The sequence below is a fragment of the Pistacia vera genome, unplaced genomic scaffold, assembly GCF_008641045.1.
Source record: "Pistacia vera cultivar Batoury unplaced genomic scaffold, PisVer_v2 Contig259, whole genome shotgun sequence".
NCBI classification, from domain to species: Eukaryota; Viridiplantae; Streptophyta; class Magnoliopsida; order Sapindales; family Anacardiaceae; genus Pistacia; species Pistacia vera.
The window spans coordinates 449554-469129 of NW_022196067.1; the positions used below are offsets into that span (position 1 = coordinate 449554).

Below are 19576 nucleotides of genomic sequence, written 5' to 3' on the forward strand. Positions count from 1 at the left end.
CGTCCCATTAGTGGGTGTACCTAGGAAGTCGGGTTTAAAAATAGGGCTCTATAACGTAAACCCGGTCAATATGAAAAACATCTCTTTGTTTGATTATATAGCAAAACCTAACCCCCTCTGCTCGCTCTTCTCACTACGCTCTGTTAGTGCCGCAGCCATCTTCGTTCTTCTCCAATCTTACCACGCCAGGAACAGTCTCTTCTTTCTCTTTTGTTTGGCTCCCGAGAAATCTTTGGAAGAAGAAACGAAACTGAGATACCGTCACCGGAATTTGGTTTTTTTCATATTTTGAGTTTGTGAAAATGATAGTAGAACGATCATGCTTCAGTTCTTCAGTTTGTTTTATGTTCAAATTATATTGTTATAATTTTGATTCTCGTTTTATACGAAGTAAGTGTGGATACATATGTGTTTTTTGAAAAATTTTGATAAACTCAAGCAAGTAAGAATATTTTATCACCTTATCATTCGGCGTCTCTGTTTCTGTTTGGTTGCCGAATTTTTTGGGAAAGAAAGAAAGGAGAATGCCGATATCGGAATTGTCAATATGTAAGAGGTGTCAAATGCTCGGGCGATTGATTATGGAGTTTTTCGTTTGGGTGTAAATGTTGTTTTAATGATTTTAGTTTATCGGGTTATAGTGAGTTTCACTAATAAAAATTTGTTGAATAATTTTTTTTAAGGATGTGAATCAACCCTAAGAAATAAGAATATTAATTCTTAGATTCATTGTTTTTGTGTGATTTGTCTGTGAAATAAAGTTTTAGCGTTTTTGATATTCGTTGTGTTCTAAATTTGTGTATATGACAAATACATGAATTGTAAGTGTGTATTTCTTTTGGGCTTGTTTTTGTGATAATGAGGTTGGTGCTTGTGTTGGTGGGGGGGGGTACGTACTGGATGGTACTTTGTTATGATTCTCGAAAGATGGTTAGGCTTGTGTACGGCTTCAGGGTATTGGACATGGATTGGTTGTAGGACTTATGCAGTTCTTGTTTTGCGTTTTTGTTTGATTTACAGATTATTTCACTTCATGTGATTCCGCATCAAGAGAATGTCGTCACGTTTCTGGCTAGGTTGGTGGATTAATGAAATATTCTATCTTTATTGTTATGGAATAAAGCAGTCTTTTGTCATGGGTTTCTCTGTTCTTTGTTCTCTGGGTTTGATAGTTTTTCTTTGTTTAAATAGGGGTGGTAGCGCACGAGGAGAGGAGAGGATTATGAGGACGAGGTTGACTACTGGCGGGAGCTGAGGCCACCACGAAACTGCTGGAAGCAGATACATGAAAGGGCTGGCAAGTGATAGTGATGATTCGATGGCAAAAGCGAGTGGTCAGGTCAGCCAAGGACAAACGATTTTGAGAGAGATGGACTTGCCACAGTGACCCAGTGAAGAATGCTATGAAGACTCAATGCATTGGTTAGCTGCAAGAGAGTTTTGACAAGATAAAATAAGCAGGCTGAGCAGGTCACGGAGGGTGACTGAGGTCTGTTCAGGTTCTAATTATATATCAAAAGCTCTGTGGATGTTGGAGGAGCTTTGAACAACTTGGGCAAATAAGGAAGCTAAAAAGAAGAGAGTAGAGCAACTGCAGAACGCCTTGATTCCATGAAGCAGAAAACTGAAAAGAAAATAAGCAATTATGAAGGATTTGATTAACTAAGTGTAGGGAGATCCTGAGAGTGAGAGGAGAAGCGGAAGAGATGAGGACATTTCTGAGGAGGATGAAGATGAGGGACTCAGAGTTTGGAGGAGGATCTGACAACTTAGAATTGGAGAAGGAATCTGATGCTGATTGAGGAGGAGGAGACAGGGGGGAAGAAGCTGATGATGTAATGAAAGGGCTGGGAGAAGAAGTTGAGTAAGAAGATAAGCTGATTGACAAGCCAAGTTCAAAGAATCCTTAGTGAAGGTCACTGGGAAACTGTTTAACAACAAAGTTAGGAGGTTGTGGCTGCTGTGGTAGGAAGGGAAACTGGAAGTTTGAGCAAGTTGAGCAGCTACCTTCACTGACAAGGTTGCGACGGGACTCTGCTCAGAAGCGGAAATTCTTAGTTTAGTGTTATCTTGCTCAGTTATGTTTAATGCCAGGCTTAGTGGACACTGCCAATAAATGTGTGGAAAGAGGTAATGAAGGTTGTGCAGAATATGCTATCGTAATGACTTCTACTCAGTATCATAATTTGTGGGTGAATGGAACAAAATTGACCTCGATGAAATGAAACAAGAAGCCGGCAGATATGGGACAATTCGGGTATGGTGAGAAATTTGGTTTGCCTGTTGTTGAGAAGATAGCCACGAGTTTCAAGAAGCTTGCAAGCCATGAATTCCGCACACACGCGAGGATGTTGAAAGACTCAGGGATGAGCCTAGTTGTCAGTTCGTGCCAAGATGTGCAGACTATTTGAGGGGTTGGAGAGTTCCAAAGCGGGCTGCAAGGTAGCCCACAGGACGGTTGAGTCCCCATCTATTATAAGCCACAAGAAGGTTTATGATGATATGAGGAAATTGCCTGAAACAGGAGTGGTGAGATGGCGAGGAAAGCTGGGGAGGAGGAGAGTCGGGGCCCTGTCTGATTTAGTGTGTTCCTAGTGTTGTGCCTCGAAAGCCCACATTCCTGAAAAAGTAGAACAATGATGGATATTTTCTGGTTTCCCTCATATACAGCATGGAGACGAGAGACAAAAGCCCGGGCAGCCTTTGGATATTTACATCATGCACTCCTGGATGAATCTCAACTGCCGTGACTTGCTTTACTGACAACTACAGGATCATGTTCAGCAGATGGCATGTTGTTATCCCAGTCCTCTTCAACAGGTATGGCCGCGCTTGGGCCTATGTGCATTTAGGGGTTGGACTAGTTGCCGAAGGACATAGCTGCCTTTCTCGAACTGTATCAGTGAAAGGGTGAAGGAGTTGCTTGCCCAAGTGTTTCCCAAAGTGAGTACCATGAGAAGACTCCTGTACCAGGTATTATCTTAGGCTTATGGCCTTTCTATAGTAAGTGATAATGTACATTCTTAAGGGTACTTCTTTGTGACTGGAAGTTTTCTCTCTGTTTCATGACAATGGTTCTTCGAATTTCTAAGAATTTCATAGGGTGACATTCAACATAAACTGTGATTGAATATTACGCGTTTGATTTTCAGTTGATTGTGCCTATTTGATAAAAATGTAAATATGATAGTAAGATTTGAAAAAAGATATATAAATACTAGAATATGTTTGGCAGACCTTTCTCATCCTGTTTTCGTATTGGTTCTTTGAAGACATCCCTCAAAACGAGTTTAAGCTTCAAATCTCTCTTTGATTGAAAATAGCAATCATGCAAAATGATTTGTTCTGGTGTTAAGTGCCATTAAAGAGAGAGATCTTTGAGAACTAAAAAGTCCAGGTCTCTTCCATATGCTTGTTGATAGTGACTATTTCAAAATTTGGCGAATTTTTAGCTTTATAAAGGAAACAAAGGATTGCATGAAAGCACATTAAAAATGAATTATGGCAATAAGTTAATTTACTCATCTTAAATTATTGATTTTTTACAGAAAGGCTTGAAAGAAGACGTCGATCATACCATATGACATAAATCTTGAGTTACTGGAGGCTGTTCATCTGATTTGCGCTATGCTACTTGATGTCCCTAAATGCAGCCAAACCCATGACGCTAAACGTAAGGTCATAAGCAGACGTTCCGACGATTGCTTGAGGTGATGAGAGACAAACTTTCACGGTCCCCAGAAAATGTCAGAGACCATGTAATGGCGGCCACCAGGGCACTTACCAGGGAGATTTCCAGAAGGCCTTCGATGTCATCAACTCTCTGGATGTCTGGAAGTCCTCAGGAACCGGGAGGAACGTCCTTGAGATGCTTAAAGCCAAGATCAAGGAAGAAGCTTGAGGACTTACCTTTTTACCTACTCCTCGTCCTACGATTCACTAAGCTTGGACCAACTCACCAAAATGTTTGACATTTCGGAAGCCCAGACTCACAGCATTGTTAGTAAGATGATGATCAATGAGGAGCTTCACGCTAGTTGGGATCAGCCTACGCGTTGCATCGTCTTCCATGAAATTGAGCACTCGAGGTTGCAGGCTCTGGCATTCCAGTTAACAGAGAAGCTGTCAGTTCTTGCTGAAAGTAATGAAAGAGCAATTGAGACGAGAATAGGAGGCGGCGGATTAGATCTGTCTCATAGGCGGAGGGACAACCAGGAATATGCTGGGACAGGTGCTGCAGCTGGCAAGTGGCAGGACAACTCGTCTTACACTCAGGGAAGGCAAGGTAATAACCGATCAGGATATGCGGGTGGCGGGAGGATGTTGGGGCTAGGCCAAGCTGGTGGATATTCTAGGGACAGGTCAGGTCAATCACGAGGAGCAAGCGGATATTCTGGAGGCTATAGGAATTCAGCCATGAGGGCTTCCCAGATGGATAGTTCAGCACGCATGGTTAGTCTTAACAAGGGAGTTCGAGTTTAGTTATAACAGAGCAGTAATACTATCATTCAAAGAGGGTGAAAAAGAATCTGCGGATCGGTGGTCGTTGTGTTTCGAATAGAAAGAGTTTAGTCTGTTGAATCACCATCAGTTTTTGGAGGATCCCTTCAGTTCTGATCTCTGTTTTGTAGTAAACTGAAATCTTGCTTTGGTTTTTTTAAATATTTATTGGGAATGGAATTGAATTTTCTTATGCTTCTCTAATCAGTTATGTGCATTATTTTTTTTTTTGCAATTAGAGGGTTCTGGAAATGTGTTTATTGACCTTTTTTAAGTGATTGTGCTGTTATTCTAATTTTTGCATATTTTACTCTACTTTGGTATGTTTGAGATATATGTGCCTTGAAAATTATACAATTTAGATTAAATTTTAATTTTTACTTTTCGAATGTATTAATCTTATAGTTTAAAAATTGTGCTAACCATTTTTTGCAAGTGTAATTTAAAGTTTAAATTTAAACCCAATAATAGCAATACATTAACATCAATCTCACATAAATCATGAGGAAAGGTATTACCCATTTATAGTCTCATTGGTTTACCTTTACCGTTAAGACTGCCCATGGGTGGGCTTATACATCAATCTTTCAGACTACATTTCCAGAATAATTTTATGTATTAAGCATGTTGAATGGCTTTTAATTGACATATCCTTACACTTGTCTTGGACCTCTTGGTATGTGCTTCAGAAATTGTTTTTGTCGAGTAATTGCAAATACTTTTGCATAAAAACCAGGTGATAGATACAAGAGAAAAATACCAGTTAACTTTGTTAAATTTACCCAAAAAAATTTGATGTGTAGAGAAGTTATATTCTCTTTACTTCTCTCACAGTATTTTAGACCCAGAGAAGAATATCCATTTGTCAATAAGGAAACTTGCTCTTCACATAATCACCACCCTTTTGAATTTGTCATGGTATTCTCCAACCTCAGTTGGTCTTTATTCTGGAGAATGTTTTAACCAAATTGGACCCTTTTACAATTACATAACTTCCCAACTATAACCAGTAGCCTTGTGGCTGGAGTCGCGGGACAAGAAGACTTTAGCCATCTAGGTGAGTTATCCAAATGTCTTGTATTTGAGTCTCAAAAAATAGTCACCTGCTACTTTTGTGATTTACCTAATCCATTGGACTTGTAGAGCATTTAATAGGCCCTGAAGATTAGTTATAGTACGCGCAAATTAGTTTAAACACAATTATCTCAATATTCATTTGCTTAGTTGGAAATATTAACATGATTAATTTGATATATACTATTGTATGATCGATTAATTTGAAACGCATTCCATACACTAATATGGGGTTTACATTCACAGCATGAAATATTCATATCAAATATTTACGTAATAAATCCTCAATCATATTAAAACACATTGGAAATTACTACTAGTTTTCCCATATGTTTTCGCCATTATCAGTATGCGAAGTGTAACTACTACCAACCATTGGAAAATCCTCCCTTGATTTGTGATTTGCAGGCGGAGGATAAGTAAAAAATGTAGCTTTTTTTTAATGTTTGTTTGATACAGACTTCAGTAAAAGAGATCGGACAAAGCTGTATTCTTCATATTAAAAAATATATATATATATAAATGGTAAATTGAGTAATGTTTTGATATCTCAAATTAATTTCATTGGAGTTTCAGCAGGCAGGTAGCCATGACATTTCTTTGCAGATCTCTCATCTTCATTGCGTTGCTTAGTGCTCAAATTCACTTCATCTTTAGTGTTACTGACTCTGGAGACGGTAATTTTCTAGTCTCTTTTTGATCCAACTTCTGATTTTATTATGTAAATGATTGTGTTACAATTCTCAGGTGTTGACGTCTGTAATGTTTTAAAATCCTGGACTTTTGTTTATTGGCGTTTGCTGATTAATACTAAAAGCAAAATTTTGTAGTTTTAATGCCGTAGTAATATTGATTGAAAAATTGTTTATGTGATATTTTATCAATGCCAGTAAATTGTTAGCCGAGGTTCGTAATTTTGATCCAACTTTTGATTGTCTTATGTGAATGATTGTATAGTATCGTGATACGATTCTCAGGTGTTGGCATCTGTATAATTTTTAAAATCTAGACTCTTGTTTATTAATGTCTACTGGTTGATAATAGAAACAAAATTTTATAGTTTTTCTTTTTTGTGTTTATCAATGATAGTAAATTATTAACTGAGGGCGGTTAATGAGGTTCGTATTTTAAAATCTTGTCCCGATAAATCCCTTCAACACACACACACATATATATATATATATATATATATATGAAAATTATGAAATGTAACTTGAAATTCAGACTTAAACTGTCGCTAACAAGAATTAATTTTTACGCGCGAGAGTTGAAAAGAATTTGTGAAATTTTATCTTAAATTTGTGAATAATTTCAATAGGTTTTAGTGATCTTACTGAACTTTGATGGTACTAATTAAACATCTCAAGAAATAAAAACAAATTATTTGTTCTTCAGATATTCAGTAATATTATTTATTTTACTAACTGAAAATGATGTGGTGGCACAGCTGCAGTGCTCAAATCTTTGAAGGATTCATGGCAAAATGCAGATGACCCTTGTGCATTCTGGGATGGAGTTTCATGTAAAAATTCAAGAATCACTGCTTTGTAAGTATTAACAGAATAATATTTGGTTCTATTTATTTATTAATTTATTTTAACGAAGAAAAATTATTTAAAAAAATCAAGTTAAGGGACGTAACGAGCCCTAACCCTCAAAATAAACGTAAAACAACTGTTAGTTAAATCTTTGACTTAACCCACACAAATTTCTGGATATTTTGAGTATAAAACAAAGGAATGATAGCTTCACCTTTAACCATGGGCGAACCTATTCAGAGTCGAGTGGGAGCCGTTGACGTCTATGAAACGTGTTTTGGTCGATTAAAAGAATCTTTACTCGGAAACTATATATGATACAAGTTTATTACACAGAAAATAAAGCTTATACATGTTACAAATTTAACATTTTCAATTTGGTAAGTTTGAGCAACATCTTGTTACTTCAGCTAAACCTTTTTTTTTTTTTTTTTTTTGGTGATCGAGGGTGTTTGAACTAACTGACGTGTTTAATTAAAGAATTGTATATTTTCAATTCATTGATTTATCACTAAGGAGTTAAAGTCTTTATATAATATTGTGTCTAACATAATTAAGAGATTACATAATATCTAAAATATTCTGAGATTGCATACTTGACATAACTAAAGGATTACATAAGATTTACATGATTACACAATATTTAGGAAATCTCAACACTAATAATATGAATGTAAAATATTACGGAAATTTTAATTGAGATAGTGGGTGACTGATTAGTGCCTTTTAGAGTGAAATGTTACACTAATATTGATTATTTTAATTAAGATAGACATTCTTAGATTCATAGTATCATGAATTTGCTAAAATTTTATTATATAGAAATTAATTAAATTGATGGGTCACTATCTTGCCTTTTCTTCCTCATCTTTTTAGACTTTATAATTTTATTTTATATTAGAGTAAGTAGGAAAATTCAAAAATTAAATTATTGATGCCCAGATGGTGGGTTACACTTTTAAATTCAATAGAAACTTAAAAGAAAAGTTGATGGAAAATCAATAAAGTTGGCAATATAGGACAAACGCGTTTCATATAAAAATTGCTTTTACAGAGACGTCCATGGAACGTATTTTGGTCGATTAAAAGAATCGTTACTCGGAAACTATATATGAAACGCATTTGTTAGATGGAAAATAAAGCTTATACATGTTACAAATTTAACATTTTCAATTTGGTAAGTCTGAGCAACATCTTGTTACTCCAGCTAAACTCTCTCTCTCTCTCTCTCTCTCTCTCTCTTTGTGATCAGGGGTGTTCGAACAAACTTACGTGTTTAATTGAATATTTGTATATTTTAAATTCATTGATTTATCACTAAGAAGTTATAATCTTTATATAGGGAGTATATGATCTCTTGAATCTCTTCATTATGTTAGTTACAGACTACAAATATTGTGTTTGATATAATTAGAAGATTATATAATATCTAAAATATTCTGAGATCATATACTTGACATAATTAAAGGGATACAAAAGATTTAGCTTGGGGGTGGTGGCTGGCTGTTGGTAGTGGCTTGGGGGTGGCGGGGGTGATTTTGCTCTAAATTAAAGTTTTATATGGTTGAGGTATTTTAGCAAAATTTCAAATGTAAGGGGTTAAAAGGGATGATTCAAAAAATAATAATAATAAACACTATTACATTAATATTTAAAAAGGAAGACAATTTAGTAATTTATATAACATACTCACCTATTTATCCTCCCAATTAAATATATTATTCATCAATTTATTCGAACCAATCAAATATATTTTCTAAACATTCTCAGTAAACTTTAAGATGATTTTTCTTTCCGTTAATATAATATATCCTCTAATAAAACATTATATGATCTAAACGTCTCTTTTAATTATAAATTAATGAATTGAAAATACAATTCCTCGAACTTTCCAAGTTTTAACATGCAAGTTTGTCGCTGATAAATGAATAATATTATGGGCAGCTTACCTTTTGCTGATGATATTGGAATGTTTCATATTGTTAATTTATTTGAAAAGAGAGAGAGAGAGAGAAATGCTGTGATTTATTTTTTCTAAGTTTGGAGTACTTTTTAGTTTTTTCTGAACTAGTTTTGTCGCGCTGTCTTCTCGCATGCCTCAGAAGCTTCTCACAGTGAAAGGCGTTGGGGAACGGTACACTTGAAGACGTAACCGTCGAGGAAAAGACTCATTCTTCTACTTCTTCCCCGCCTTCACGCCCACGTTCAAGCCTGACCTCTATTCGTTACTGAACTTACAGCAGGAAGTCTTCTATTTCTACGACGAATATGTCTTAATTAGTTATATTGTTTCTTCTCTACTTGCATTGATGGCTCACTATTGGATTTAAAAAATGGAAAACACTTTCATCCTCTTAAGACAAAAAGGCTGATAAATTATGATGAAGAGGTAATTATAAAGTCTAAAAAACGCGAGGATCAATTTAATTAATTTCTTCCTCATCTTTTTAGACTTTATAATTTTATTTTATATTAGAGTAAGTAGGAAAATTAAAAATTAAATTATTGATGCCCAAATGGTCACCAAACGCGAGTATGTTGAAAGACTCAGGGATGAGCCTATGTTGTCAGTTCTTGCTCAAGATGTGCAGGACTATTTGGACGGGTTGGGAGTTCAAAGCGGCTGACAAGGTAGCCCAAGGCGTGTTGAGTCATCTATTATAAGCCACAAGAGGTTTATGATGCTATGAGGAAATTGGCTGAACAGGCAGTGGATGGAGATGGAGAGAAAGCTGGGGAGGAGGAGAGTAGGGGCCCTTCTGCATTTATTGTTGTTCCTGAGGTTGTGCCTCGAAAGCCCACATTTCCGAAAATAGTAGAACAATGATGGTATTCTTGTTTCTCATTACAGCATGGAGACGAGAGGACAAAAGCCCGTGCCATGCTTTGTGATATTTACCATCATGCACTCCTGGATGAATTCTCAACTGCCCGTGACTTGTTCTAATGAGTCATCTACAGGATAATGTTCAGCAGATGGATGTTTTATCCCAGATACTCTTCAACAGGGCTATGGCGCAGCTTGGCCTATGTGCATTTTGGGTTGGACTAGTTGCCGAAGGACATAGCTGCCTTTCTGAACTGTATTCAGGTGGAAGGGTGAAGGAGTTGCTTGCCCAAGGTGTTTCCAAAGTAGATACCATGAGAAGACTCCTGAACAGGTACTTATCTTGCTTAGGCCTTTTTATGTAATATTAAGTGATACTTGTATTCTTAAGGGTACTTTTTTGTGACTGGAAGTTTTTCTCTCGTGTCATGACAGATGGTTCTTCCGAATTTCTAACTGAATGTCATTGTGTGACATTCAACATAGAACTGTGATTGAATTATTACTGCTGTTTGATTTTCTAGTTGATTTAGTGCCTATTTGATATAAAATTTAAATATGATAGAAATTTGAAAACAAGATATTAAATACTAGAATATGTTTGGCAGACCTTTCTCATCCTGTTTTCGTTATTGTTCTTTGAAGACATCCCTCAAAACGTAGTTAAGCTTCAAATCTCTCTTTGATTGAAAATAGCATCATGCAAAATGAATTTGTTCTGGTGTTAAGTGCCATTAAGGGAGAGATCTCTTGAGAACTAAAAAGTCCAGGTCTCTTTCCATAGCTTGTTGATAAGTTGACTATTTCAAAATTTGGCGAATTTTTAGCTTTTATAAAAGGAAAACAAAGGATTGGCATGAAGCACATTAAAAATGAATTATGCATAAGTAATTACTCATCTTAATTTATTGATTTTTTCAGGAAAGGCTTGAAAGAAGAGATCTAGATGCCATACCTATGCACATAAATCTTGAGTTACTGGAGGCTGTTCATCTGATTTGCGCTATGCTACTGATGTCCAACATGGCAGCCAACACCCATGACGCTAAAGTAAGGTCATAAGCAAGACGTTCCGACGATTGCTTGAGGTGAGTGAGAGACAAACTTTCACCGGTCCCCCAGAAAATGTCAGGGACCATGTAATGGCGCCACCGGGCACTTACCAAGGGAGATTTCCAGAAGGCCTTCGATGTCATCAACTCTCGGATGTCTGGAAGCTCCTCAGGAACCGGAGAACGTCCTTGAGATGCTTAAAGCCAAGATCAAGGAAGAAGCTTTGAGGACTTACCTTTTTACCTACTCCTCGTCCTAGATTCACTAAGCTTGGACAAATCACCAAAATGTTTGACATTTCGGAAGCCCAGACTCACAGCATTGTAGTAAGATGATGATCTAGAGGAGCTTCACGCTAGTTGGGATCAGCCTACGCGTTGCATCGTCTTCCATGAAATTGAGCACTCGAGGTTGCGGCTCTGGCATTCCGTTAACAGAGAAGCTGTCAGTTCTTGCTGAAAGTAATGAAAGAGCAATTGAGACGAGAATAGGAGGCGGCGGATTAGATTCGTCATAGGCGGAGGGACAACCAGGAATGCTGGGACAGGTGCTGGAGCTGGCAAGTGGCAGGACAACTCGTCTTACACTCAGGGAAGGCAAGGTAATAACCGATCAGGATATGCGGTGGGGGAGGATGTGGGGCTAGGCCAAGCTGGTGGATATTCTAGGGACAGGTCAGGTCAATCACGAGGAGCAAGCGGATATTCTGGAGGCTAAGGAATTCAGCCATGAGGGCTTCCCAGATGGATGTTCAGCACGCATGGTTAGTCAACAAGGGAGTTCGAGTTTAGTTATAACAGAGCAGTAATACTATCATTCAAAGAGGGTGAAAAAGAATCTGCGGACGGGTGGTCGTTGTGTTTCGAATAGAAAGAGTTAGTCTGTTGATCACCATCAGTTTTTGGAGGATCCCTTCAGTTCTGATCTTGTTTTGTAGTAAACTGAAATCTTGCTTTGGTTTTTTAAAATTATTGGGAATGGAATTGAATTTTCTTATGCTCTCTAATCAGTAGTGCATATTTTTTTTTTGCAATTAGAGGGTTCTGGAAATGTGTTTATTGACCTTTTTAAGTGATTGTGCTGTTTTCTAATTTTTGCCTATTTTACTATACTTTGGTATGTTGGATATATGTGCTTGAAAATTATACAATTTAGATTAAATTTTAATTTTTACTTTTCGAATGTATTAATCTTATAGTTTAAAAATTGTGCTAACCATTTTGTAAGTGTAATTTAAAGTTTAAATTTAAACCCAATAATAGCAATACATTAACATTAATCTCACATAAATCATGAGAAAGGTATTGCCCATTTATAGTCCATTGGTTTGCCTTACCGTTAGACTGCCCATGGGTGGGTTATACATCAATCTTTCAGACTACATTTCCAGAATAATTTTATGTATTAAGCATGTTGAATGGCTAATTGACATATCCTTACACTGTCTTGGACCTCTTGGTATGTGCTTCAGAAATTGTTTTTGTCGAGTAATTGCAAATACTTGCATAAAAACCAGGTGATAGATACAAGAGAAAAATACCAGTAACTTCGTTGAATTTACCCAAAAATATTTGATGTAAGATGTATATCTCTTTACTTCTCTCACAGTATTTTAGACCCAGAGAAGAATATCCATTTGTCAATAAGGAAACTTGCTCTTCATACATAATCACCACTTTGAATTTGTCATGGTATTCTCCAACCTCATTGGTCTTTATTCTGGAGAATGTTTTAACCAAATTGGACCCTTTTACAATTACATAACTTCCAACTATAACCAGTAGCCTTGTGGTGGAGTGCGGACAAGAAGACTTTAGCCATCTAGGTGAGTATCCAAATGTCTTTATTTGAGTTCAAAAAATAGTCACCTGTCTTTGTGATTTACCTAATCATTGGACTTGTAGAGATTTAATAGGCCTTGAAGATTAGTTATAGTCGCGCAAATAGTTTAAACACAATATCTCAATATTCATTTGCTTAGTTGGAAATATTAACATGATTAATTTGATATTACTATGTATGATCGATTAATTTGAAACGCATTCATACAACTATGGGGTTTACATTCACGCATGAAATATTCATATCAAATATTACGTAATAAATCCTCAATCATATTAAAACACTGGAAATTAATACTAGTTTTCCCATATGTTTCGCCATTATCTATGCGAAGTGTTACTATACCAACCATTGGAAAATCCTCCTTGATTTGTGATTGCAGCGGAGGATAAGTAAAAAATGTAGCTTTTTTTAATGTTTGTTTGATACAGACTTCAGTAAAAGGATCGGACAAAGCTGTATTCTTCATATTAAAAATATATATATATAAATGGTAAATTGAGTAATGTTTTGATATCTCAAATTAATTTCATTGGAGTTTCAGCAGGCAGGTAGCCATGACATTCTTTGCAGATCTCTCATCTTCTTGCGTTGCTAGTGCTCAAATTCATTCATCTTAGTGTTACTGACTCTGGAGACGGTAATTTTAGTCTCTTTTTGATCCAACTTCGATTTATTATGAATGATTTGTGTACAATTTCAGTGTGACGTCTGTAATGTTTTAAAATCCTGGACTTTGTTTATGGCGTTTGCTGATTAATACTAAAAGCAAAATTTTGTAGTTTTAAACGTAGTAATATTGATTGAAAAATGTTTATGTGATATTTATCAATGCCAGTAAATTGTTAGCCGAGGTTTCGTAATTTTGATCCAACTTTTGATTGTCTTATGTGAATGATTGTATAGTATCGTGATACGATTCTCAGGGTTGGCATCTGTATAATTTTTAAAATCTGAACTCTTTTTATTAATGTTACTGGTTGATAATAGAACAAAATTTTATAGTTTTTTTTTTTGTGTTATCATGATGATGTAAATATTAACTGAGGGCGGTTAATGAGGTTCGTATTTTAAAATCTTGTCCCGATAAATCCCTTCAACACACACACACATATATATATATATATATATATATGAAAATTATGAAATGTAACTTGAAATCAGACTTAAACTGGGCTAACAAGAATAATTTTTACGCGCGAGAGTTGAAAAGAATTTGTGAAATTTATCTTAAATTTGTGAATAATTTCAATAGGTTTTAGTGATCTTACTGAACTTTGATGGTACTAATAAACATCTCAGAATAAAAAAAAATTATTTGTTTCTTCAGATATTCAGTAATATTATTATTTTACTAAATGAAAATGATGTGGTGGCACAGCTGCAGTGCTCAAATCTTGAAGGATTCATGGCAAAATGCAGATGACCCTTGTGCATTCTGGGAGGGAGTTTCATGTAAAATTCAAGATCACTGCTTTGTAAGTATTAACAGAATGAAACAAACGGAGCCTTATTTATTTTTAAATTTAGAACAAATGTTATTATTCGAATAAACTTTCATGGGAAACTTTCATAGGACTAGAGATAAAATCCCCTTTAATTTGGAAATCACGTCCCCATTAGTGGGTGTACCTAGTAAGTCGGTTTAAATAAATATGGGCCTCTATAAACGTAAACCCGGTCCAATATGAAACATCTCTTTTGTTTGATTATACTTAGCAAACCCTAACCCCCTCTCTCGCTCTTCTTCACTAACGCTCTGTGAGTGCCGCAGCCATCTTCGTTCTTCTGCAATCTTACACGCCAGGTAATCAGTTTCCCCTCTTTCTCTTTCTGTTTGGCTCCCGAGAAATCTTTTGAAGAAGAAACGAAACTGAGAATACCGATACCGGAATTTTGGTTTTTTTCATATTTTGAGTTTGTGAAATTGATAGAACGATCTGCTTTCCAGTTCTTACGTTTTGTTTTATGTTCAAATATTTTTAATAATTTTGATTTCTCGTTTTATAGTTAGTTTTATTAACGAATTAATTGTGGATTACATATTTGTTTTTTTGAATTCGATAAACTCAAGCAAGTAAGAATATTTTATCACATTATCATTCGGCAGTCTCTTTTTCTGTTTGGTTGCCGAAATTTTTTGGGAAAAGTAAAGAAGCTGAGAATGCCGATATCGGAATTGTCAATATTTGAGTGTGTCAAATTGCTCGGGCGATCTGATTTATGAGTTTTACGTTTTGGATTGTATTAATTTTTGTTTTTAATTGATTTTAGTTTATCGTGTTATAGTTAGTTTCACTAATAAACTGTTTGTTGATTAATTTTTTTTGAGGATTTGATCAACCCTGAGAAAATAAGAATATTACATTCTCTAGATTTATTGTTTTTATGTTGATTTGTCTGTGAAATAAAGTTTTAGCTTTTTTGATATTCTTGTTTTGTTCTAAATTTTTGTTGATATGCAAATATCATGAAATTGTAAGTTTATTTTCTTTTGGGCTTGTTTTTGTGATAATGAAGTTGGTGCTTGTGGTTGTGGGGTACTGTTACATGGATGTACTTTTGTTATAGTATTCTCGAAGTGGGCTTATAGGTGTGGCTACTTTATTATGGATTCATTGATTGGGTTGTTAGGACTTATGCAGTTCTTGTTTTTGGTTTTGTTTGATTTCAGATTATTTCACTTCTGTGATTTCCCGCATACAAGAGAATGTCGTCACGTTTCTGGACTCAGGTTGGTGGCATAATGAATATTCATATCTTTATTGTTTATTGGAATAAAGCAGTCTTTTGGTCATGGGTTTCTCTGTTTCTTTGTTCTCTTGGTTTGATAGTTTTTCTTTGTTTTAAATAGGGTGGTAGCGACTCCGAGGAGGAGGAGAGTGATTATGAGGACGAGGTTGAAACTGGGGGAGCTGAGGCCACCACCGAAACTGCTGGAAGCAGATACCTGAAGGGCATGGCAAGTGATAGTGATGATTCTGATGGTCAAAAGCGAGTGGTCAGGTCAGCCAAGGACAAACGATTTGAAGAGATGACTGCCACAGTTGACCAGATGAAGAATGCTATGAAGATCAATGATTGGGTTAGCTTGCAAGAGAGTTTTGACAAGATAAATAAGCAGCTTGAGAAGGTCATGAGGGTGACTGAGTCTGTCAAGGTTCCTAATCTATATATCAAAGCTCTTGTGATGTTGGAGGACTTTTTGAACCAAGCTTTGGCAAATAAGGAAGCTAAAAAGAAGATGAGTAGCAGCAATGCGAAAGCCTTGAATTCCATGAAGCAGAAACTGAAAAAGAACAATAAGCAATATGAAGATTTGATTAATAAGTGTAGGGAGAATCCTGAGAGTGAAGAGGAGAAGGATGAAGATGAGGAATCTGAGGAGGATGAAGATGAGGAATCAGAGTTTGAGGAGGATCCTGACAACATTAGAATTGGAGAAGGATCTGATGCTGATGAGGAGGAGGAAGAAGAAGAAGATGATGATGTTAATGACAAGGGCTGGGAGAAGAAGTTGAGTAAGAAAGATAAGCTGATTGACAAGCAATTCAAGAATCCTAGTGAGGTCACCTGGGAAACTGTTAACAAAAAGTTTAAGGAGGTTGTGGCTGCTCGTGGTAGGAAGGGAACTGGAAGGTTTGAGCAAGTTGAGCAGCTTACCTTCCTGACAAAGGTTGCGAAGACTCCTGCTCAGAAGCTGGAAATTCTTTTTAGTGTTATCTCTGCTCAGTTTGATGTTAATCCAGGTCTTAGTGGACACATGCCAATAAATGTGTGGAAGAAGTGTGTGCAGAATATGCTTATCGTACTTGACATTCTTACTCAGTATCCTAATATTGTGGTGAATGACACAATTGAACCTGATGAGAATGAAACACAGAAGCCAGCAGACTATAATGGGACAATTCGGGTATGGGGAAATTTGGTTGCCTTTGTTGAGAAGATAGACACAGAGTTTTTCAAGAGCTTGCAAAGCATTGATCCGCACACACGCGAGTATGTTGAAAGACTCAGGGATGAGCCTATGTTGTCAGTTCTTGCTCAAGATGTGCAGGACTATCTGGAGCGGGTTGGAGAGTTCAAAGCTGCTGCAAAGGTAGCCCTAAGGCGTGTTGAGCTCATCTATTATAAGCCACAAGAGGTTTATGATGCTATGAGGAAATTGGCTGAACAGGCAGTGGATGGAGATGGAGAGAAAGCTGGGGAGGAGGAGAGTAGGGGCCCTTCTGCATTTATTGTTGTTCCTGAGGTTGTGCCTCGAAAGCCCACATTTCCTGAAAATAGTAGAACAATGATGGATATTCTTGTTTCCCTCATATACAAGCATGGAGACGAGAGGACAAAAGCCCGTGCCATGCTTTGTGATATTTACCATCATGCACTCCTGGATGAATTCTCAACTGCCCGTGACTTGCTTCTAATGAGTCATCTACAGGATAATGTTCAGCAGATGGATGTTTTATCCCAGATACTCTTCAACAGGGCTATGGCGCAGCTTGGCCTATGTGCATTTAGGGTTGGACTAGTTGCCGAAGGACATAGCTGCCTTTCTGAACTGTATTCAGGTGGAAGGGTGAAGGAGTTGCTTGCCCAAGGTGTTTCCCAAAGTAGATACCATGAGAAGACTCCTGAACAGGTACTTATCTTAGCTTATGGCCTTTTATATGTAAGTTGATACTATGTACATTCTTAATGGGTACTTCTTTTGTGACTGGAAGTTTTTCTCTCGTGTTTCATGACAGATGGTTCTTCCGAATTTCTTAACTGAATGTCATAGTGTTGACATTCAACATAGAACTGTGATTGAATTATTACTGCTGTTTGATTTTCTAGTTGATTTAGTGCCTATTTGATATAAAATTTAAATATGATAGTAAGATTTGAAAACAAGATATCTAAATACTAGAATATGTTTGGCAGACCTTTCTCGTCCTGTTTTCGTTATTGTTCTTTGAAGACATCCCTCAAAACGTAGTTTAAGCTTCAAATCTCTCTTTGATTGAAAATAGCAATCATGCAAAATGAATTTGTTCTGGTGTTAAAGTGCCATTAAAGGAGAGAGATCTCTTTGAGAACTAAAAAGTCCAGGTCTCTTTCCATATGCTTGTTGATAAGTTGACTATTTCAAAATTTGGCGAATTTTTAGCTTTTATAAAAGGAAAACAAAGGATTGGCATGAAGCACATTAAAAATGAATTATGGCAATAAGTTAATTTACTCATCTTAATTTATTGATTTTTTTCAGGAAAGGCTTGAAAGAAGACGTCAGATGCCATACCATATGCACATAAATCTTGAGTTACTGGAGGCTGTTCATCTGATTTGAGCTATGCTACTTGATGTCCCTAACATGGCAGCCAACACCCATGAAGCTAAACGTAAGGTCATAAGCAAGACGTTCCGACGATTGCTTGAGGTGAGTGAGAGACAAACTTTCACCGGTCCCCCAGAAAATGTCAGGGACCATGTAATGGCAGCCACCAGGGCACTTACCAAGGGAGATTTCCAGAAGGCCTTCGATGTTATCAACTCTCTGGATGTCTGGAAGCTCCTCAGGAACCGGGAGAACGTCCTTGAGATGCTTAAAGCCAAGATCAAGGAAGAAGCTTTGAGGACTTACCTTTTTACCTACTCCTCGTCCTATGATTCACTAAGCTTGGACCAACTCACCAAAATGTTTGACATTTCGGAAGCCCAGACTCACAGCATTGTTAGTAAGATGATGATCAATGAGGAGCTTCACGCTAGTTGGGATCAGCCTACGCGTTGCATCGTCTTCCATGAAATTGAGCACTCGAGGTTGCAGGCTCTGGCATTCCAGTTAACAGAGAAGCTGTCAGTTCTTGCTGAAAGTAATGAAAGAGCAATTGAGACGAGAATAGGAGGAGGCGGATTAGATCTGTCTCATAGGCGGAGGGACAACCAGGAATATGCTGGGACAGGTGCTGAAGCTGGCAAGTGGCAGGACAACTCGTCTTACACTCAGGGAAGGCAAGGTAATAACCGATCAGGATATGCGGGTGGCGGGAGGATGTTGGGGCTAGGCCAAGCTGGTGGATATTCTAGGGACAGGTCAGGTCAATCACGAGGAGCAAGCGGATATTCTGGAGGCTATAGGAATTCAGCCATGAGGGCTTCCCAGATGGATAGTTCAGCACGCATGGTTAGTCTTAACAAGGGAGTTCGAGTTTAGTTATAACAGAGCAGTAATACTATCATTCAAAGAGGGTGAAAAAGAATCTGCGGATCGGTGGTCGTTGTGTTTCGAATAGAAAGAGTTTAGTCTGTTGAATCACCATCAGTTTTTGGAGGATCCCTTCAGTTCTGATCTCTGTTTTGTAGTAAACTGAAATCTTGCTTTGGTTTTTTTAAATATTTATTGGGAATGGAATTGAATTTTCTTATGCTTCTCTAATCAGTTATGTGCATTATTTTTTTTTTTGCAATTAGAGGGTTCTGGAAATGTGTTTATTGACCTTTTTTAAGTGATTGTGCTGTTATTCTAATTTTTGCATATTTTACTCTACTTTGGTATGTTTGAGATATATGTGCCTTGAAAATTATACAATTTAGATTAAATTTTAATTTTTACTTTTCGAATGTATTAATCTTATAGTTTAAAAATTGTGCTAACCATTTTTTGCAAGTGTAATTTAAAGTTTAAATTTAAACCCAATAATAGCAATACATTAACATCAATCTCACATAAATCATGAGGAAAGGTATTACCCATTTATAG

The 19576-nt window shown here is 36.7% G+C and overlaps 1 protein-coding gene and 2 pseudogenes across 1 annotated transcript; all 3 read left to right on the forward strand.

The window, feature by feature from the left end:
* Positions 1–130: 130 nt before the first annotated feature.
* LOC116132675 (eukaryotic translation initiation factor 3 subunit C-like) lies at positions 131–19278 on the forward strand. Its single transcript, XM_031418343.1, is given in 4 exon segments — positions 131–189; positions 15509–15568; positions 15689–17473; positions 18083–19278. Coding segments are annotated over 3 exon segments (2757 nt in total). The 5' UTR covers positions 131–189; positions 15509–15544; the 3' UTR covers positions 19031–19278.
* LOC116132715 lies at positions 2395–4730 on the forward strand (annotated as a pseudogene).
* Positions 9629–11783, forward strand: LOC116132716 (annotated as a pseudogene).
* Positions 19279–19576: the final 298 nt, after the last annotated feature.